At 43.1% G+C, this 22,933-nt stretch overlaps 1 protein-coding gene across 5 annotated transcripts in view; it reads right to left on the bottom strand.

Annotated features, from left to right (window-relative positions):
• FTSJ1 (FtsJ RNA 2'-O-methyltransferase 1) overlaps positions 1 to 22,933 on the bottom strand; it is a 54,829-nt gene that overhangs the window by 24,759 nt on the left and 7,137 nt on the right. For all 5 annotated transcript variants that reach the window (XM_033923390.1, XM_033923382.1, XM_033923411.1 and 2 more), the window contains 6 exons: positions 13,551 to 13,653; positions 13,176 to 13,254; positions 12,231 to 12,283; positions 10,860 to 10,913; positions 9,176 to 9,278; positions 8,855 to 8,938 (listed from right to left, as the gene is read on the bottom strand). In XM_033923390.1, the coding sequence (XP_033779281.1) occupies positions 8,855 to 8,938; positions 9,176 to 9,278; positions 10,860 to 10,913; positions 12,231 to 12,283; positions 13,176 to 13,254; positions 13,551 to 13,653 (476 nt within the window). The remainder of the gene's footprint in view (positions 1 to 8,854; positions 8,939 to 9,175; positions 9,279 to 10,859; positions 10,914 to 12,230; positions 12,284 to 13,175; positions 13,255 to 13,550; positions 13,654 to 22,933) is intronic.

Genomic DNA, 22,933 nt, shown 5'->3' with positions numbered 1-22,933 from the left:
GGTCAGAGTGGTATGGAAGGGTGGTGGAGGGTGAGAAAGGGGGCAGATGCTGATGGAATTGGTGTGCAGGGAAAGGATGCTGGATAGAATTGGGTTGGAGGGAAAGAAAGGGGTCAGATACTGATGGAATTGGTGTGTGGGGAAAGGATGCTGGATGGAATTGGGTTGGAGGGAAAGAAAGGGGGTATATGCCGATGGAAGTGGGGGGAAGGGAGAGGAGAGAGTGAAATGCCAGAACATGAGGGTGTGGGAGAAGGAAGGAAAGAAGAGGAGAGGAGAGAGATGCCGGACCATTGGAGGAGGGACATGAAGAAGATGGATGCTAGAGCAATGGGGGTGAAGGGAGAAATGGAAGAGGGAGGCATAAAGTTTCTGGAAGGGGAATAGAAGGAGAGAAGATGCCATATAGAAGGGGCAGAGAGAGGGTAGACAGTGGATGAAAGGAAGAGAGTGACAAGATGAGGAAAGCAGAAACCAAAGAAGACAAGGTAGAAAAAAAATTCTATTTATTTATTTTTTTGCTTTAGGGGAGATGCATCGCTGTTTCTGTGGTGTTGCATTGTATGCAGAGTCCAGCTTCTTGGTTCAATTTAACCTTTGTCTACGTATTTCTATTTTATCCCCCTTTTTACAAAACTGTAGAGCATTTTTTAGCGCCAGCCATGGTTGTAGCAGCTCTGATGCTCAGAATTCTATTAGCGTCAGAGCTGTTACCACCATAGCTAAAAACCACACTACAGTTTTGTAAAAGGGAGAGGGATTAGTTTGTGATTACATATTCCATACTAGGCGAAGGTGTTTTCTGTGTGTTCGAAAGACACAGTTTTCTGTTAGGATTGACTGTGCAGGATTGATCTGTACTAGTCTGGCTTGTTTAGTTTTACAATGGGTGTATTGATGTTGTACTGCTCACTGCAGCATTCAAGATGCTGCCTTTTCCTAGGTACACTCTTGTGTGACGTGTGGATTGTTACTAAAAATCATGTTTTTCATACAGATGGGGGGGTGTCAAAAAATGATGGGCCCCAGGTGTCACATAGGCTAGGTACGCCACTAGCAAATACCTGTTCTAAATAGTTATTGATCGCATAGATCCTACCTACTGGTATGCTACTATACAAATGCTTATAATAAATCACAAAAATCCCTTCTTAGCTCTTTATATGCACTATCTGGACCCTCTTCGGGGGTTAATTCGTTACAGCCTGTGCTGGTGGCTACAGTCTTCTAATCTGGTTCAGGGGATGAGTTTGAATCAGCCCCAGTGGACAGTGCTTCTCACAGACACCAGTCTCCTCGGTTGGGGAGCTCAATGTACTACAGCCAAAAGTTTGCCTCAGTCTCCTTCTGGTCAAGGTGAGCTATTACCCATCAGTGAACTGTGCCGGTCTGGAGAGGCGCTAAAGAATGATTATTTAACAAAGGACATATTAGTCAGTACAGGTGAAATGTTTCTCTTGTGGCTCTCAGTCTGCAGTTTTTGGTCACAAGCTGGTGCTTGGTGTCTCATTTACCTTTCAGCTTTTTTCAAACTCAAAGTTGCTGTCACCACTAAAGAGCCCTTCTAGTTTACTTGCTAATATATCTGTCAAAACTATTTCTCTTAGGAATTTCCTGAGAAATACTTAACCTGACTCGGGAGCTGCCCCAACCGACCGAACCTTCAGTCGCCGCAAGGGAAGGAGTTGGTCGGGTGTGGGAGACCAACTCCACCCCCAACGACCCTTGCGACGTTCCTTCTCCTCTCATAATATAAAAAAAAAACAAAAAACCTCTCCAACCCAAAGAACCACATACAACCACACGCTCTACAACTCCTACCTCCCATCGAGCACAATGAAACCGACAACACAAAAACAAACGCAAATTATCCCAGTGATCATCCTATTCCTAACCAACTGGAAAGCAACAGTAAACAACATCTCCCCAATTCCAATTATCACAATTACTAACAGAATTGATCATCCTATTCCTAACCAACTGGAAAGCAACAGTAAACAACATCGCCCCAATTCCAATTATCACAATTACTAACAGAATTCTCCACCCAACCAGGAGAACCACAGTGATCAGGCACATAAAATACCAGTACTATGCACACCACACCATCACACGAACATGGGAAAGAAGACCAACAACTCCCACCATCACCAAACCACATCCTCACCCAAGACCACTCATCTATCCAAAAATAATAAGCAGTGCACAAACTGAATACACAACACTTACATGTGCCTACTTAAACATCCGAGCTCTAGGCCCTAAGACAGAACACATAAAAGACTGGATAGAAAACGAGAATCTGGACTGCCTCTTCCTCATAGAAACCTGGCTTACAACAGACTCAGATCCCAGGATAATAGAAGTCTGCCCCAAGGGATACAAAATAACAGTGATCTGCAGGGAAATAAAAAGAGGAGGAGGTCTAGCCATCATAGCTAGAAACTCCCTAAACCTGAATATACTAGTCAAAACGTCCACCACTTACATGGATCTACTAGCCTGCCAACTCTCATGCACCACACTAAAAGAATCCATAACTTGCATGCTCTGCTACATAACACCAGGGAACTGGAACACAGCTAGACCCGAATTTGAAGATTTTATATACCAAAATTCACTAACAGCAACTTACAACCTAATCCTAGGAGACCTAAACCTCCATCTCGAAGACCAATTCTCCAAACAAATAGAAAACCTACTGTCATTCCTCGAAGCCCTAACATACAAGATATTAGACCAACAAATCACACATGAAAAAGGTCACCAACTAGACATAGCAGCTTTCATGACCCAACAGCCCTTACTGCCAGAAATTCAAACATCAAATGGAAAGTGGTCTAAATCCCTCTGGTCAGATCACTACACATACTCCTTCAACCTCAACTGGGCCAAAGACAAAACCAAACCAAAACCCCAAAGATCAACCTACAACTCTCGTAACTACATTGACCCCTCCAAATTCTGGACTAAAACAGACGCAGCACTCCAAGAATGCAACCCCAAGGACTTCGTCTCACAATGGGGCAAGATTAGCACAGCTACCCTAGACGAGCTAACCCCAATACAAACAAAAAACAGAATTAGCAGACGATCAGACATATGGTTCGATAATGAATTACTCCTACTCAAAAGACAATGCAGACGACTAGAAAGAAAATGGAGAAATAACCAAGAACCCACGAAAACAGCTTGGAAAAAACTAAACCAACAATACAAACTGAAACTAAAAGAAAAACACACTACTCCAACCTAATAGGCAAAGAAACCCAAGACACAAAAAAACTATTCCTAATATTAAAAGAACTCACAGACACCAAACCCTATCTGGCCAATATCGGAACCCCTCCCCCCTCAGCTACACTTTTAGCCGAATACTTTAAAAACAAAATCACAACGGCCAGGTCCACCCTCTCTGGAAGCCCTACCCACCTAGAAGAGATCACAATGCCCCCCACAGAAAAAGATTCAGCAGCATCAGACAGAACCTGGTCCCACTTCCCCACAATACAATGGTCTGACCTTAACAAACTCTACAAAAAATACAACCATGCAAACTGCGATCTCAACCACTGCCCTCCATACCTATTAAAATCCTCCAGTACCAAATTCCGCGCTATCCTCTTACAATGGATACAAACCATGCTCACAGATGGCCTTTCCCGCAAGACCTCAGCGAAATCATTGTCACCCCGATCCTAAAAGACCCTAAAGGAGCAACAGACCAACCACCCAACTACAGACCCATAGCCTCAATACCATTCTATGTCAAACTAATGGAAGGCCTGGTAGCCAAACTCCTCAACACTTACCTAGAAGACCACAACATACTCCATCCCATACAATCGGGTTTCAGAACCAACCACAGCACAGAGACACTTCTAGGTTCCCTTCTGGACACAGCTAGACAACACCTCAGCACAGGTAGAAAAATGCTGATTATACAGCTGGACCTCACCGCAGCATTTGACCTGGTGGACCACAACATCCTACTACAAATACTAGAAACAATAGGGATCACAGACAAGGTTCACACATGGTTTCAAGGCCTCCTACAATCCAGAACCTACAGAGTCAAATTGAACAAAGAAAAATCAGAACCATGGTCCAACCCCTGCGGCATACCCCAAGGATCTCCACTATCCCCAACTCTCTTCAATCTCTACATTGCATCCCTCGGCACCTGCCTGGACAAATTAGGCTTAACTTCCTATAGCTATGCTGATGACATCACCATCCTCCTTCCTTTTGACCAACCAACATCCTCCATGACAGACACACTACACAAGACACTTGAAACAGTTGCAACATGGATGAATAATCCCAAACTGAAACTAAACCCAGACAAGACAAAATTCATTCTCCTTGAAAATAATATATCCCCAGCCATAACAAACCTAGTAATAAACTCAATCTCATACCCTATACAACCCACTCTAAAACTTCTAGGAATGACAACTGACAGATGCTGTACCATGAAACCACAAATCAACAAAACAATACAAAAATCATTTGGGATCATGGGAAACTTAAGGCAAGTTCGAAAATTCTTCGACAGAACACAATTCCAGCTCTTGGTCCAATCCCTAGTCCTGGGTCTTCTAGACTACTGCAACATACTCTATCACCCCTGCCCCATAACCATGATAAAACAACTACAAACTGTTTAAAACACAGCGCTAAGACTTATCTAGTCATTGAGGAAACATGACCACATCACGGCGGCGTACCTAGATTCTCACTGGCTCCCAATACAAGCAAGAGTACAATTCAAATTCTACTGCCTACTATTTAAAACCATAAACGGAGACAGTCCAGCCTACTTAAACAACCGCCTAATCCAAACTACCTCAACCAGACACAGGAGAATGAACCGACCATTCACTCATCCCCCAATCAAAAACGTCAAACGAAAAAAACTGTACGACGGCTTTCTAGCCACCCAAGCAGTAAAACTAGACTATCAACTCTCCAATTTACTGATAACAACTACAGACTACAGAAAAGAAATAAAAACCATCCTATTCAAGACATCCGTGAAGATAAACTAACTCCGCAAGACTCATCCCAATTCTCTGCAGCAAATCCCTCTACTCTTCAATTCCTCTGGAAATGGCCAGATAACTTCTTTTGTAATCCACCTTGAACCGCAAGGTATTGGTGGAATAGAAATCACTAATGTAATGTAACCTCTTAACCTTTTGCTCTCACTGCCCTGCCACAAGTTCTCTGTCCCTATCTCACCCCTTGCTCCAACATTTTGAAACCACTCAGAGCCTCAGAATTAGAGTACTCTGGTTCAGAACAGGATCCTCACATATTGCACTTCCATATTTCTCTCACTGACATTTTCAAATTGACCAGCAAGGCTTCATTTCTCCTTGATAGGATTTCATTTATTTTTCTGAGTTTTGCTTCTTCTGCCACAGATTTCAGCCATCATATACCTAACTTATAATTTTTTTTTGTTTGTTTCTTTTTGTGCCTTTTTTAATAGTCTGATATGAAGAGGGGGACAAGTTACAATCAATGTAACAAGAGTGAAAAGGTGCATGTATTGAAAAGAAAAAGAAAAAAATCACTCCATGGACCTGTTCAAAGAGTAAAGTTGATGATATAACTCAGTTCACAAAAACTTGCTCAGAATTAAGGAGGGGAAAACTGGGGCAAGCCCCAGAAAAACCACCTCACAGCCCAATCATCGCATGGAGAGTAAACAGAAACGTTATATCATTCCATATAGGAATGCGATAGGTACAGAGATTCAGAATGGACTGTTGTCTCCCATATAGAAGCGCAAGTAGCGCGGTTTAACTGCTTTGAGAGGCTCTCAAAGCAGTTAAACCGCGCTACTTGCGCTTCTATATGGGAGACAACCAGTGTTCCCTCTAAGCGGGCGGGTGTTGTGAGCAAACTTTTTTCACTGTGAGCTAAAAATATCGGGCGCCAGCAAGTTATGAGCCAAATAAATATGTTGCTTTCTACCACAGAACTTCCTTACGTTTGTATGGAATCTATCCCCTTTCAACTTTAGAGAGTGCCCTCTCGTTCTCCCTGCCTTAGCTACTAAGTCTATTCCCTTCAGTACCTTGAATGTTTCTATCATGTCCCCTCTCAATCTCCTCTGCTCAAGGGAGAAGAGGCCCAGTTTCTCTAATCTTTCGCTGTACGGCAACTCCTCCAGCCCCTTAACCATTTTAGTTGCTCTTCTCTGGATCCTTTCGAGTAGTACCGTGTCCTTCTTAAAGTACCAGTGCTGGACGCAGTACTCCAGGTGAGGGCGTACCATGGCCCGGTACAGCAGCATGATAACCTTCTCTGTCTCTTCAGTCCAGCATCTGCCCCTTCCATTCACTGTCTGTCTTTCCCTGCCATCTCTCCTCCTGCCCCCCCCCCCACCCTCCAATTTGGTCTAGCATCCATCATCTTCCTTCTGTTCCCCTCATGGTCTGGCATCTCTATCCTTCCCTCCCCCCTGTGGTTTTTAGCATATCTCTCTTCTCATTTCCTCCACTCAGATCTGATCATTCTCTGCTCTCTTCCCTTTTCTTCTCTGGTCTTCCTTCTCTATTTTCTGCCTCCATCTAAATTAAATTCTTTCTTACTATTTAGTCCCGTTTCCCTCTTTTCACTGTGTCTACACACAGCTTGTCACCCCTTTCCCTCACCCCTCCATTATCTTACTATTTTCTTCCCCCTTTATTTATCTCCTCCTTCCATCCAGTATGTGTTCTTTCCCCACTTCCATTCAGCATCTGCTCTCCCCTCTCAACTGACATCCATCTGCCTTCTGCTCTCTCTCCCTTCTTCTCACTTCCATCATCTGTCCCCTTCTCTCTCTCTCTCATCTCCTCCATTCCATCATCTGCCCCTTCTCTCTCTCCCCCCCCCAACTTCCATCATCTGCCCCCCTTCCCCTCACCTTTGTGGGTCACTTTCTTTCCCCTGAGGGTGGCTCATGTCACAGGGGAAGCTTTGGCCGAGCAGAACCGCTTGATTGACAGTGGAACTTACTTGATTGATGTCGATGCTGGGGCCCGTTGCCGTTTGAAGGAAAAAAAAAAAGGTGGAAAAAAGGAACCTGTAAGGCGAGAGGAAGGGAAACCTCCAGGATAGCTGCTTTTTGCCCTCCTTCAGCGGCCCAAGAGTTCAGACCAGCAGCGGCAGCTCTGTATGCTTTTAACTTCGGCACAGAGCTGCCCCTAATCAATAGTTTAGCGCGGTTTCATGAGGCAGCCTCGGGGCCTTTGATAGCCGGCCCGCTTCGATGATGCGATGTGGGCCGGCCTAGCAAAGGCCCCGAGGCTGCCTTATGAAACCGCGCTAAACTATTGATTAGGGGCAGCTCTGTGCCGAAGTTAAAAACATACAGAGCTGCCGCTGCTGGTCTGGAGGTGCGGAGACAAGGCAGGAGGCAAACGCGGTGGAAGGCAGGAGTCCCGGCGAAGGCAGGAGTCCCGGCACAGCGACTGCAACAGGAAGTTGCAAGTCAGCTGACGCCGGCCTTTCGTTGCGGCGGGGACCGAATCCTTCGCGGACCGGCAAGATTTTGTTTGCGGACCGGCGGTTGAAGAACTGTGCTCTACAATGTGTGCGCTGTGACGAGAAACTTGTGCGCTGCCAGGTAATATTTTGTGCGCAAGCGCACACCAGCGCACCTTAGCGGGAACACTGGAGACAACAGTCCATTCTGAATCTCTGTACCTATCGCATGAGTTTTTTCATCTATTCCTGTGTGTTCCCTGAGGCAGGATCGAAATGTGCACGTCGGAACCCGCAAGCTGCAAGTTAAGTTTGCTCAGTTCTTTGACTAAAAAACCTAGTTAATATAGTGCTGAACGTCAACATTTTTTATAACACAAAAAGCATATATGGAATGATATAACGTTTCTGTTTACTCTCCATGCGATGATTGGGCTGTGAGGTGGTTTTTCTGAGGCTTGCCCCAGTTTTCCCCTCCTTGATTCTGAGCAAGTTTTTGTGAACTGAGTTATATCATCAACTTTACTCTTTGAACAGGTCCATAGAGTGATTTTTTCTTTTTCTTTTTTAATAGTCTGGCAGCTCCTACACTTAGACTTCAGCTATCACCCAAATTTTACTCCAACCACTTTTCCAGCTAAATAAGAAACAAAAAAACCCTCTTATAGCTCCCCCATCTTGCTAACATTTGAGGTTTATGTTTTACCTCTTTTTTCCTCACAAATGAATCCATAACCTGCCAACACCCACAACTCTAGACTTATCCCCTCCCCCCCCCAAAAAAAAGCCCATAAGCTATTATTCAGATGGCTTGGGGAAATCCACTGCTTATTCCTAGGATAAGCAGCATAAAAATCTGTTTTACTCCTTGGGATCTTGCTAGGTACTTGTGACCTGGGTTGGCCACTGTTGGAAACAGGACACTAGGCTTGATGGACCTTTAGTCTGTCCCATTATGGCAACTCATGTTCTTATATCCTCTTTGAATTCAGAGTCCAGAAATACTCAAGGCCAAATCAAATGTGCTTTTCTTCAACTAACAAATGACTTTTATTCTCTCCTTTTCTGCTCTGTGGTTCCTGATCTTTTAGCGGTCCTCATCTGTCATTTGCTCCTCTAGTTCTGTTTCACGAAGGAATATTTATTGGGGGTTAGGTTGACACTCAAAAATATACCTCTCAACAAATGAGCTCACGTTGAAAATTAAATATGTTGAGAGAGGGTAAGATCTAAACGGATTACACAGCCATCGCTGTTGTCAGTTTGCCAGTGTCCCCCCACACCATTGTGTTAATGGCTTATTTCCACCCTTTGCAGCAGATTAATCCTCAACTCTGATTTACCTGGGATAGGCCTGCATTTCACAACTTACCGTAGCAGTGGTCAAGGAGAGGGTTGGACATATTTGGGATGTAGCCATCCGGAGGAGCATAACCTCGGCACACAGCAAATGCTTCTGATAAGAAGGAAAAACATAAGAATTTTGTATCCTTTCTCCTTAAAACTAAACTGCCTCTGACATATGTTTAATAATTAACTTTGTCCTCCAAGGAATACTCTGCTACAGATAAAGTAATTTAGGACCCAACCTGCCTGTCCCTCTCAGTCACTCTATCCTAAAGATATTAAGCACCCAGACCCTAACTTAGATCTGTCTCCCCCTCATAGATTCTTTCCTTTGTCCTTGCCTCACCTATGCTGGAGTTGCGACTGCTCCGAGGCTTTGCGCAGACCACATCTGAGAAGAAGATCTTCAACTGAGAGTATAGCAGCGTCACATCCTTCCCCCGGAATATCTAAATGAGGCATTGGCAAGAGGCAGAATAAATCTGGGGACTAGGAACTTCTCTGCAAGAGCACTATTCACAAACAATACAGCCATAACTTATACAAGTCAAGTATTCACTATAGAGATTCCCCATCTCCCTCCACAAGTGCTATATTAATCAGCAACATCATGCATTAATACACCAGCCCCTAACATTTTGGCTTTCACCTCCCTGGACAGCAGAAAGAAATGTTTGCAGATGCAATCTGCGAAGTTTCCTGCAACTGGCAGGAGAAACTCCCCCCCCCCACACTTCCCACACTTTGAAGGGAGGGGAAGAGGATGCATTTTCTCTAGCTCATGCATACATGCAAGTTGCTGGGGGCAGGGAACTTTTAGCTGAATCTGGGGTATATGTGTACTCTTCTGGAATGATTGCATGATGTGCACTGAAACCTTCAAATCTTAAAAATTGTTGTTCTTTGGTAAATGGCATTGGAAATATATAAAACACTGCATATTACTAAGCAGATGCATATATTTTAAGATCATTCTGATATCTAAGAATGTAGAAAAATAAAAAAACAGTGGTTTAGTCCCTTATTCTCACAATTCTTACTCTATATGTAAATCCTTTCTGTTCCTATTTCCAGTTTCTGAATTTCTCCAGCGTTTGTGCTGGAGCAAGATCCTGATTTGGAGTTCTCAGTCCTGGTTGAAGCCAGCAAACAATATATGATAAAATGTCAGAAACTGTGTTGAAGTGGAGCCGGTTTCAGTCTTAAGCTCCTGATGACGCCTTAGGGTGAAACACAGAACTGTGTCGAGCTAAAATGTTCTCAAAGATCAAGTTTGATTGAATGGAAGTAGAGGCAAATCCAGTAGACGACGGCGTGCAGAAGATAATTGAGAACTTTTTTTTAAATTCTTTATTCATTTTTAAATCAAACAACAAGTGCACAGAAATATATCATAAACTGATTCCAATATAGCACTATAAAATCTAACACATAAAATCTGATAGACCATAATGATAAAACCCTACCCACCCACCCTTCATCAATTATTCTATATAAAATATATTATACTATTATTATAAACAATAGTTATAAAAATTTCCTCCCTAAATTCTCCCTCCCCCCTGAGTGTGCATATAATAAATCTAAAAAAAGGAATAAAAATGATGCCTATTCATTACAATACTTTTCCAATGGCCCCCAAATCTTTGCAAAGTTATCATAATTCCCTTTTTGCAACGCTATTGCTCTTTCCATCTTAAAAATATGACATAACGAATTCCACCAGAATGTGTAATTAAGATTATTGTAATTTTTCCAGTTATTGGTAATATGTTGAATGGAAACCCCTGTCATAATTAATAATTGAGAACTGATACAGATAAGATCAGACCCCGAGAGATATGACCCTCCAATGTTCTTCCCCTTTAGGAAAATGAAAGCCAAACAGGAGGGTCCCTGCCACCCTACTTGCCAACAGCCAATGACCCAATTAACATGCAGAATTCAACAACCAATGTTTATAATTATAATAAAAATGAAAGACACAAAAAAGTAACAATGAAAAGCAAAGTATAGTGGTTAAAACCCACCTTGGCCACAAAGTTGCCTCCTTTCTTCAACACATGAGTGGTAATGTTTAGAGCCTGAAGAAGAAAGAAAAGCTAGCTTCACCTCAGCAAAATATTGAAAATGTGTTTTTTTTTCTTTTATGTTTTAGTCCTATTTCCAAGCATAGGTACTAATACTGCAGTTTAGCACCATGTCCTCTACAGTACCCTGTGTATCATTACATAAAGCACAAACTATAGAATTTGCTTCAAGAAATAGCTACACTTACTCTTTATAGACAACATATGGTTAAAAATAATCATAAGCCACAGGGGAGTGTAAAGATGATGGTTTGAGTTACTTAAAGGGTCTGCATCCGTGTGAGAGACAAGTTATTAGAGGAGAAATCTCACTCCTAAGGAGTTGCCATACTGGGACAGACCGAAGATCTATCGAACCTACACTGTTTTATTACAATAGAGTTTACTCTGGGTAGGGTCTGTGGGCTTTTCCAGTTATGGAAAGCATGGAATTATTTTACAGTACAGGAAAATTGCTAGAATTTAAAGAATTACAAGGCAAAAATGGGTTGGGACCTGGTGATATCTTCCCATATTTGTAAATCAAACATTACCTAACCAATGGACCATCTCTCTTTCCCTTTCGCTCACCCAGTTTTCCCTTTCTATTCCCTCCCCCCCTCCTGCATCTCTTTCACTCACTCCATTCTTCAATCCTATGACCCACTTTCATGCCCCCTCCCTCCTTCCTTTCATCCTTTGTCCAAGATTGTGCTCTCTCCCGAGTCCCAACATGCTCCTCTCTCTCCCTCCATTCTGTGTCCCAGGTTCGCGCTCCCCCCTCACACAATTGTTTACCTTCTTCTGGCCAGCTCCTTCCTCCTTCCAGCCACAGTCGTTCCTCTTGACAAAAGCCGCGGGCAGTGGCTCCTACGACTGATCTAGAAGCTTTCCCTCCAACATTGGAGCCTCTGACATCAGACGGAAGGCTTCCAGGTCAGCAATAGGAGCCGCTGCCTGTGGCTTTTGTCAAGAGAAATGACTGTGGCTGGAAGGAGGATGGAGCTAGCCAGAAGAAGGTAGGGGGCGTGAACCTGGGACACAGAAGGTTTAACAAGCACCCCCATTCATAAGTGCGAGTCTGACGTAAGTTGGATGTTTGTAAAACAGGGACTGCCTGTAAATAAATATTGCCCCCACCTCTTATATAATCAAAATTAGTCTAACATATAGTTCATTAGAGTACACCTAAACATTGATGTGATTCATTGCTTATAAAGGTAATGTGCAAAGAGCTCCGCCTAGAAAGCATGCCTTAAAAGGTAAACAAAAACTCCTCACTTTATCTATAATCTGAGCTATGGTGTGGTCAGTCAGAGCCTTTGCACTCACCGCTAGAAGTAGCTGTGCCTGGATGTATTCATCAATGTCATGGAGGCCAGTGACTGAGTAGAAAGGAAACGGAAATAGCTTAAATAAATGGGACACTGATGTATGAGAAAAGCCCAGGAGAATCCTGAATGGCATAGTAACATAGTAGATGACGGCAGATAAAGACCCGAATGGTCCATCCAGTCTGCCCAACCTTTGATAGTTTTTTACTTTTTGCATGTTGCATTGCTCTCAGCAGTGTATAGCTGAAATTATCAGAAGCAATTAAGGAAAGATTTATAAACTATAATGAGTTTTACCTCATGCAAAGTTGCCATTTCTTTAATAAGACATTAATTATATTTTCTGCAGCCCTCCAAGTACCTACAAATCCAAAATGTGGCCCTGCAAAGGGTTTGAGTTTGAGACTGCTACTTTAGAGTGTGGCATCCCCGAGGTCGGTAGGACCCCCAAGAAGGTCCCCCAAGCTCTGTCTGGACAGCAAAATGGACAAGAAAAATTCCCTAACCAGATCCAACAGGCCCAAAGAAACCTCAGCACAGACTGCACAACTTACCACTCCACCTGCTGGAGACTAAGAAAAGACTGAAGGCTCCTTTTACTAAGCTGCGCTAGCGGTTTTAGCGCGAGCGCGCTAGACGCTAACGCCAGCGTTAGTTCTTGGTGCATAGCGCAGGGCTAGCGCACACGGCAATGCAGTGTGTGCTAAAAACGCCAGCGCACCTTAGTAGAAGGAGCCCCGAGTGTAATAGGAACTGCACAGCCCACTTGTACTGTAGCCAAAAAGTTAGTGTCTCAGTCTCTACCTGCTGTCAGAGGCGTGTAAACTCATCTGTTTCTGTGCCGGTCTGGAGGGACGCTAAAGAAATATTTGACCTGATTTTTGGAAAGGGCATCTATTTAAACATGGTGGATCTAAAGGACTGAGATGATATTCCACATTACCATCGGGGGCTCCATCGCACACCACCAGGTCTGCCGGTTGTCCCTCGAAGTGCCGGATGATCTCCTGCGCTGTGGAAACCTGTGCTCAATCAGAGATCCATGATTAATCTTTCCTGTGCCTGCAGGTCCACATTATTCCTCTCTGCCTCCTCCCAGTCCTACCCATCTGCAGTTCAAACCTAGCTCAGAGAGTTATCTGTAAAATAACCATTCCCATGCCACCTATGGTTGCACAATCCCTATTTTATATGTATTGCAAAATTTTGCAGCATTGGTATATCAGCAGTTATATGAAGAGAGAGACGGCAGCATGCAACATCTAACTCCAATAGCCTGGAGGTTGAAACTCCCCACTCAGCAGTCAAAATTCAGTACCTTGGTAATATCTCCCTGGATCTGGATAACACCTGGGAGTGGAGCCATAGCCTGCAAATCCACTGCCACGATTGTCACTTCTGAACTCTTCCCAGACAAACCTCTGAACAGAAGGAAAATAGGACAAAAAAAAAAAAAAAGAGAGAGAGATTAAGGGCCCAGTTGCTGGCCTATATGGATACTAGAAGGCACATTTTACAAGTCTTTCTTTGGCTGAGAAACAGAATTTTCAATGCAGAAATACAGACAGACTTACAGTCATGTGAAAAAATTAGGACATGTTTGTATCAATAGTGGTAATACCAGTAATACAAATACAAAAAACGGTGTCTAAATAAAACAGTCTCAGCCAAAATACACCATGAGATTAGCACCAGCTAATAATAATTTAGATAGATAGAAGGGAGCCTCAGAGACCTTGAAATCAGGCAAAAAATTACCATGATTCCAGATCAGACAAAATCTCTATCATTAGCTCTACCTTCTAGGTATAGAGAACAGTTGTAAATTTGTCAATATTTTAAAAAATTTTTTGTAAACTTTTTCTATTCAATTTTTAAGATATATTTTTTATTTATTTTTATAACCAGATAGTGCTGTAACATTCAAAAGGCACTTATCTTAATCTGGATGAATCAACGATACTGCATTGTGAAACCCGACAGGGCCGCAGTTTCACCCAAGTCGGCTTCATCAGGGGTTTAGAGATATAGCAATACGGAATGCAACTTTAAATCGTGGCTCACAAGATTGAAATCAAAATGGCCTTCTATCTATCTAAATTATTATTAGCTGGTGCTAATCTCATGGTGTATTTTGGCTGAGAAAAAATTAGGACACCCCATGAAATAATCAGTTTTTTTATTAAGAAATGTTCACATATCGTTGTCAAATTTTTATTTTTTTTAATTTATCTCTGGAAAAGAAAGTGATGTAATTGCAGGTAAACAACAAAAAGTTTCCTTGATTTACTCATGAAACAAAACATATCCACAAAAACGTGTATTCTAAGGAATAAATTAGGACACCCTATACCCTAATAGCTAGTGTTGAAATAACTGCAGTGAGACGCTTCTTGTAGCCATCTACCATTCTCTGACATCTGTCTGAGAAAAGTTTGGCCACTCCTCAATGCAGAATTCTTTCAGTTGTGAGATGTTTGAGGGTTTCTTGCATGTATAGCCGGTTTTAAATTACCCTACATCATCTCAATGGGATTAAGATCAGAGCTATGACTCGGCCACTCCAGGACTCTCCATCTCTTAGATTTCAGCCAGTCGTTGGTGGATTTACTGGTATGTTTTGGGTCATTGACGTGTTGCAGGGTCCAGTTCCGCTTCATTTTCTTACAGATGGTCTCAGAAGTTCCTCAAGCACCCTCTAATACATGATAGAATTCATGGTAGATTGTATGATGGTGAGCTGACCAGGTCCTGCTGCAGCAAAGTATCCCCAAACCATGACACTTCCACCTCCATGCTTCACAGTTGGTACGAGGTTCTTTTCCTGGAATGCTGTATTTGATGTACGCCAAACATGTTCTCTTTTCTGGTGTCTAAATAATTCAAATTTTAGACTCATCTGTCCATAGAAACATAGAAAGATGACGGCAGAAAAGGCCCATAGCCCATCAAGTCTGCCCACTCTATTGACCCATTAAGTCTGAATGCTTATGACCTAGTTCCTTAACTCGACCCTCGTAGGGATCCCACGTGGATGTCCCATTTATTCTTAAAGTCGAGCACGCTGGTGGCCTTGATCACCTGCACCGGAAGTCTGTTCCAGTGATCTACCACCCTTTCTGTGAAGAAATACTTCCTGGTGTCACCACTAAATTTCCCTCCTCTGAGTTTGAGCGGGTGCCCCCTTGTGACCGAGGGTCCTTTGGGAAAGAATATATCGTTTTCCACCTCGACACGACCCGTGACGTACTTAAATGTCTCAATCATGTCACCCCTTTCCCTGCGCTCCTCTAGGGTATAGAGCTGCAGTTTGCCCAGTCCTGGTGTTTGTCTACATTCTCTCTGGCAAACTTCAGTCTGGCCTTGATGTTTCTCTTAGAGAGCAGAAGGTATCCTCCTTGCACACCTCCCATGCACATTAAATTTGTGCAGTTTCTTTCTGATTGTAGAGGCATGCACTTTCACATCAACAGTAGCAAGAGCCTGCTATAGGTCCTGTAATGACATGTTATGGTTTTTGGAGACTTCTTTTAGCATCTTGCAGTCTGCTCTGGGGGGGTCAACTTGCTTGGACAGCCAGACCTGGGCATGTTGGCAGTTGTTTGGAAAGTCCTTCACTTGTACACTATTTTCCGGACTGTGGCATGGCTAATGTCAAATTCTTTCGAGATCTTTTTTAAATCCCTTACCAGACTTATAAACTGCTATATAATCTTCTTTCTGAAGGCCTCAGACAGCTCTTTTGATCTCACCATGGTGTTCACTCTCACCGCAGCAGTCATGAGCACACTAAACTAAATGTCTGAGGTTTAAGTAGGGCAAACCTCCTTCAAAATGCTGAGTAATGATGTTCTAATCATGTGCATCTGATGTGATACACCTGTGTGTGATTTGAACCATTTTAAGTGGGAGGATATATGGGAGTGTCCTAATATATTCCTCAGTTAGAATACACATTTTTGTAGATATCTTGTTTCATGAGTAAATCAAGGAAAATTTTGTTGTTTACCTGCAATTACATCACTTTATTTTCCAGAGATTAAAAAAAAAAGATTTGACATCAATATGTGAACATTTCTTAAGAAAGGACTGAATATTTCATGGGTTATCCTAATTTTTTTCACTTTCTCAAAAGAACGTGCATAAAAGCAAAAGACTAGCTCTATAGATGCCAGCAGGTGTTAAACACCCCTACTATTGAGCAATCTCCTTCACTATATCTAGGGAGGGAGATTTGTATTGTTTTTGGCATCCATAATCATTTGGAAACGTCGGTACCTATGCATTAAAGTAAGCACAGCAACCTACCTGCTCATACTTGTACCTGATCTAACTGGAGAAATTCTCAAGGAAGGAACTGAACATTACGTACAGAGTTATTTAAATATGACTGAGAGATTTGCATGAGGGTCAGAGCAGGTATAAGTGTATATGGGGACTTCCCAGAAGGTTGTTTATAGGTAAATAGGGGCATGTTCCTGTTAGAAAACAGGTGTAACTCATGTGCTTTTCAGAGACAGTTTATTTATAACACTACCCTGCAAGTGCGTAATTTTACAGTGATAGCACATGTAAGTAGCACAAGTGCACTTTTCTTTTAATAGGTACTGGCAAATTTTCAAACCAAAAATATGTGTGCACTTCTGTTTTGAAAATTAAATATGCTCTATATTTAAATATGCTCTATAGCACACACAAATTTCTCATGTCCTAGTCCTCGGCTCAGCCTGGGTACAAATCCATGAATGTAGACTGGTCACATGTAAACTTAAATGCAAAATAGCACACAATTTTATAGAAACTTATTTCAAAGCATAAAACACTATTTTACCAGGGAAATTGCTCTCCCTAGAACCTGCATCAGTCCTTATTAAGGATGCTGATCTTGCCACTGGAGCTCCTGATGCAGCAAAACCTGGTTATCCACCTAGGTCAGAAATTTCCTGTGCTCCTTTTGACATACAGAAGGGAGAAATGACCTTTTGAGATTGCAGCAGTCACTTGTTACAACTCGCTTGAAGAAGGGTACAGCTGCCATGAAGACATTCTCTCTCCTTATAAAAGCACCATTTCTACGTTGTTTTAACAAACACCAAGGACGCAACTAATTTTATATTTGATAAGGCTAAACAAAGTATTCCCTTTCTACTGCAACATCATGTAACTTTGATGGCTTAACAGACATCAGTTTTAAGTAGTTTCATTCTTGGATGCATCAACAATCATAAAAAAATCAGAAGAAACAATGCACTTAGAATAGGGATCTCAAAGTCCCTCCTTGAGGGCTGCAACCCAGTCGGGTTTTCAGGATTTCCCCAATGAATATGCATTGAAAGAAGTGCATGCACATAGATCTCATGCATATTCATTGTGGAAATCCTGAAAACCCGACTGGATTGCGGCCCTCAAGGAGGGACTTTGAGATCCCTGACTTAGAAGGTAATTCGATATACAGCCTCTAAAGTTAGGTGGAGTGCATGCATGTGTGCGTGTAAATGCATGTAAGCGACAATAATCCAGCTACAAACTATTCAGTAAGTATGCGCATATCTTTGATCGTGCGAATTTAGCAGGTGAGGTTCATATCCGTAGAGTGTTTGTCCATCTTTATGCTTTACTTTTACTGATTTGGCTTATTATAATCATGCTATGTGACTTATATGCTTAGGGGTCGATTCTCAAACCGTACATCCTGATTTTAGGCAGCAGTAGGCAACCTACCACTGTCTAGCAGCCAGTTGGGATGCACGTTTTAGAAAAAATGCTGCCATGGAAGAACATCTGCAAGGAAAGCATCTGTGGTGCGTCTAAGTAGACACAGAGGTACGCTTAAGCACGCCTAAGGCGAGATGTGGTTTTGCCCAGAAGTGGCCATGGGCGGACTTAAGCATCGGTACGCATCTTCATAGGCGGGAGACATTCGCATTAGACCAGTGGTCTCAAACTCGCAGCCCGGGAGCCACTTGCGCCAGGTACTATTTTGAGGCCCTCAGTATGTTTATCATAATCACTAAAGTAAAATAAAATAGTTTCTTGATCATACGTCTCTTTAGCTATAAAAGACAATATTATTATTAAGACTTAGCCAAAAGGAAAGATTTAGAAACAATAAAGCACAGTTACTTACCGTAACAGTTGTTATCCAGGGACAGCTGGCAGCTATTCTCACATATGGGTGATGTCATCCACGGAGCCCGGATGCGGCAGCCTCGCAAGCAGACTTGCTTGTAGAAACTTAGAAGTTTTGAGTCGGACGCACCACACATGCGCGAGTGCCTTCTCGCCCAGCGCAGGGCAAGTCTCCTCAGTTCAGATAGCTAGCAGAGAAGCCAACCAGGAGAGGTGGGTGGGTTGTGAGAATAGCTGCCTGCTGTCCCTGGATAATAACTGTTACGGTAAGTAACTGTGCTTAATCCCAGAACAAGCAGGAAGCCTATTCTCACATATGGGTGACCTCCAAGCTAACCAGAATGGGATGGTGGGAGTGTTGACAACTTAGGAGAATAAATTTTGTAATACTCTGGCCAAAATGGCCATCCCGTCTGGAGAAAACATCCAGACAATAGTGAGAAGTAAAAGTATGAACCGAGGACCAGGTAGCAGCTTTGCAAATTTCCTCAATAGGTGTGGATCTGAGGAAAGCTACTGAAGCCGCCATTGCTCTGACTTTGTGGGCTGTGACTCGACTCTGTAGATGTAGTCCAGCCTGGGCATAGCAGAAACATATACAAGCAGCCATCCAGTTGGAGATTGTACACTTAGAAATTGGATGTCCCAACTTGTTTGGACTGAAGGAGACAAAAAGTTGAGGAGCAGTTCTGTGTGGTATGGTGCGTTCCAAGTAGAAGGCCAAAGCACGTTTACAGTCCAGAGTGTGAAGAGATGATTCTCCAGGATGAGAATGAGGTCTTGGAAAAAATACTGGAAGTACAATAGATTGGTTGAGATGAAATTCTGAAACCACTTTTATGTAAGAATTTAGGATGAGTACCTTGTCATGATGGAAAACTATGGAAGGTGGATCAGCAACTAACGCTTGCAGCTCATTGACTCTTCGAGCAGATGTGAGGGCAATGAGAAACACCACCTTCCAAATGAGATACTTCAGATGAGCCATAGACATTGGTTCAAATGGAGGCTTCATCAATTGAGCAAGAACATCAACAACATCCCAAACCACTGGAGGAGGTTTGAGAGAAGGTTTGACATTGAAAAGTCCTTTCATGAATCTGGAAACCACCGGATGAGCAGAGAGGGGTTCCCTTCAATAGGCTGATGGAAAGCAGCAATTGCACTGAGATGGACTCGGACCAATGTAGACCTGAGGCCAGATGTGGATAAGTGAAAAGATAATCTAGAACAGAAGATAAGGAGGAATCTTGAGGCTCCTTATCATGAGAGATGCACCACGTAGAAAATCTAGTCCATTTTTGGTGGTAGCATTGCCTAGTGGCAGGCTTCCTAGAAGCCTCTAAAATGCCTCTTACAGGTTGAGAAAACTGAAGAGGAGTTATGTTTAGAGGTACCAAGCTGTCAGGTGTAAAGACTGCAGGTTGGGATATAGCAGAGATCCATGACTCTGTGTAAGCAGAGATGGAAAAACTGGTAGAAGGTATGGCTCCCTGCTGCTGAGTTGAAGTAGAAGGGAGTACCAAGGTTGTCTCGGCCACCAAGGAGCTATCAGAATCATGGTGGCATGATCGTTCTTCAACTTGACAAGAGTCTTGAAAATGAGAGGGAATGGAGGGAATGCATATAGAAAAAGATTTGTCCATTCCAGTAGGAAAGCATATGCCTTGAGGCGATGAGGAGAATATATCCTGGAGCAGAACTGGGGCAGTTTGTGGTTGTGGGGAGCTGCAAAGAGATCTATCTGAGGCATTCCCCACTGCGAAAAAATGTGAAGAAGAGGCGAGGAATTGAGTGTCCATTCGTGAGGTTGCAGAAGATGACTCAATTTGTCCGCCAAACAGTTTTTCATTCCTTGGATGTAGACAGCTTTGAGGAAGGTGTTGTGGAGGATTGCCCAGTCCCAAACCTTTAGAGCTTCTTGACAAAAGGCGGGAGATCACTGTAAGGATTGTTAGTCAGGCCCCCCACAATGTATAGTTGGTGGGGTTATGTTAGAGGCGCCCTTACAAACGCCAGGTCCCAGGTTCAGTTCCCTCACAGAAGATTCACCAGGAGTAGAATCCAATAAGAAACACAACCGGAGGTGATTGCATAAAGAATATATTATAGAAATAGGCTTACAGAAAAGCAATATTTATAAGCATTACAATTAAGTAGAGAGCAAAGCAGTTTCCCTGCCTTACAGAGTTTAGAGGCAAAGAGACAGAGAGTCTGAAGTTCTAAGGAGAGCCAGAGAGAGAGAGAGAGAGAGAGAGAGAGAGAGAGAGAGAAAGACAAAGGGGGATGGGGTGATGGTCTAAGTTTCGGGTTCCATAGATAAAGAGAAGGATAAACAGAGAGATAGACAGAGAAAGAAATAGCCATGTGTGTTGCAGAGAGGAGGCTTTTATAGTTTGGAATCTTATTCTGAATATAGAAAACTATTGAGCTTCAATAGAAGTTAAACTTCCCCCCTCCTTCGTAGACAGGAGAAAAATAGGTTGCAGTCATATGTAATTTCCAGTCTGTCTCTGACAATAGTTTCTGATTAACTTTAGTTATCTGTGCACCTGGACCCATTGTATATCCTAAGCTGTCCCTCTTAAGCATCAGACATTAACACATTAACACCTTTTAGTTGCAAGTTGATTTAATTAGGGCTACTTAAAACCGTCTTCCTGCACTCAGGGTCTATCTGCATTCACATGCCAGAGTCAGATTGATATAAATTTCCCATAGGCCTTTGCTGACATTAGTTATGCCAACTGAAAATGCTGAATGCTAGCAATAGCTATGCTGACAATCACGTCCTCTCCTGTTTGTTGACATAGTACATGGCGACTTGGTTGTCCGTCTGAATGAGGACTACCTGGTCATGACGAAGATGTTGAAAAGCTTTGAGAGCAATGAAGATCGCTCTGAGTTTCAACAGACTGATGTGACACTGACGATCCGTACTAGTCCAGTGACCTTGAGTACGGAGACCATCGAGATGAGCAAACCAAGCGAAGGTCGAGGAATCTGTTGTGAGGACCTTCTGATGGGGGGGGTGCTTTTGAAACAGCAAGCCTCTGGAGAGATTGGAAGAGAGCATCCACCAGCGGAGAGACTGTCTCAACGAAGGAGTGATTGTAATGTGTCGAGAGAGTGGGTCGCAAGCCTACATCCACTGAGATGCCAGGGTCCACTGAGGAATTCTGAGGTGAAGTCTGGCAAAAGGAGTCACGTGAACAGTCAAGGCCATATGACCGATTAGTACCATCATGTGTCTCGCTGAGAGTGAAGAAAGGGAAGACACTGCATGACAGAATTGAAGGAGAGCTTCCAGACATTGTTGCAGAAGGAATGCTCCGAGTTGGATAGTGTCCAGAACAGCTCCGATGAACTGTAGATTCTGAGAGGGCTGAAGATGGGATTTGGGAAAGTTGATTTTGAATCCCAAACTTTGTAGGAACCACGTAGTCCATTGGGTTGCTACACCTGAAGACCATGGTTCCTTAGAGCTGCTGCTACCACCACCAGGCACTTGGTGAATACTCTGGGAGATGAAGCCAGGTCAAACGGTAGCACTTTGTATTGGTAATGTAGATTCCCCACCTGAAATCTGAGATATTGACAAGAGGCCGGATGAATGGGAATATGAGTATAAGCCTCCTTGAGATCTAGAGAGCATAACCAGTCATTCTGATCTAGAAGGGGGTAAAGGGACGCCAGGGACAACATGCAAAATTTTTCTTTGACTAAAAATTTGTTGAGAGCCCTGAAATCCAGAATGGGTCGCAGATCGCCCGCCTTCTTTGGAACTAGGAAGTAACGGGAGTAAAAGCCCCTGTTCTGCTGTTCCAAAGGAATTGGTTAGATGGCACGGAGACGAAGCAGAGCTTGAGCTTCCTGAAGAAGAAGGGCGGTCTGGGATGGACTGGAAGGATACTCTCTTGGAGGAAGCTCTGGTGGAACCTGAGTGAAATGAAGAGAGTATCCTTCCCTGATGATTGACAGCACCCAGAGGTCGGATGTAATTGTCTCCCATTGGTGATAAAAATGATGGAGACGGCCTCCTATGGGGGAAGAGAGGACAGAGACCGAACGATGGAGGTTATGCCCTGTTTTAAACAGTCAAAAAGGCTACACAGCCTTAGGTGCAGTAGAAGGCTGAGGGTTCTGTTGCTGCTGTTTCTTGGGAGGCGCTCGATTGTAAGGAGACGCCCTTTTAGTATAACGCCTCTGGAAAATTGGAGGAGGGCATGAAGGCTTCACAGGAACTGGCTTAGGCTTTGGTCTTACAATGGAAGCAAAAGATTTTTCATGTTCAGACAATTTCTTTGTGGCTGCCTCGATAGATTCATCAAAGAGGTAATTGCTTGCACAAGGAATGTTAGCCAAGTGGTCTTGAAGATTAGGGTCCATGTCAATGGTGCGAAGCCAGGCCAAGCGACGCATTGCTACAGAGAAAGCAGTGGCTCTGGCTGACAATTCAAAGGCATCATAAGAAGACTGAAGAAGATATAATCTGAGTTGTGACAGAGTAGCGATGAGTTCTTGGAATTCGAAGTGCTTCAGTGTATCTAAATAGCTGAGAAATTTGGGAAG

The sequence above is a fragment of the Geotrypetes seraphini genome, chromosome 1, assembly GCF_902459505.1.
Source record: "Geotrypetes seraphini chromosome 1, aGeoSer1.1, whole genome shotgun sequence".
Lineage (NCBI taxonomy): Eukaryota > Metazoa > Chordata > Amphibia > Gymnophiona > Dermophiidae > Geotrypetes > Geotrypetes seraphini.
This window is presented reverse-complemented; position numbering and strand designations above follow the sequence as displayed.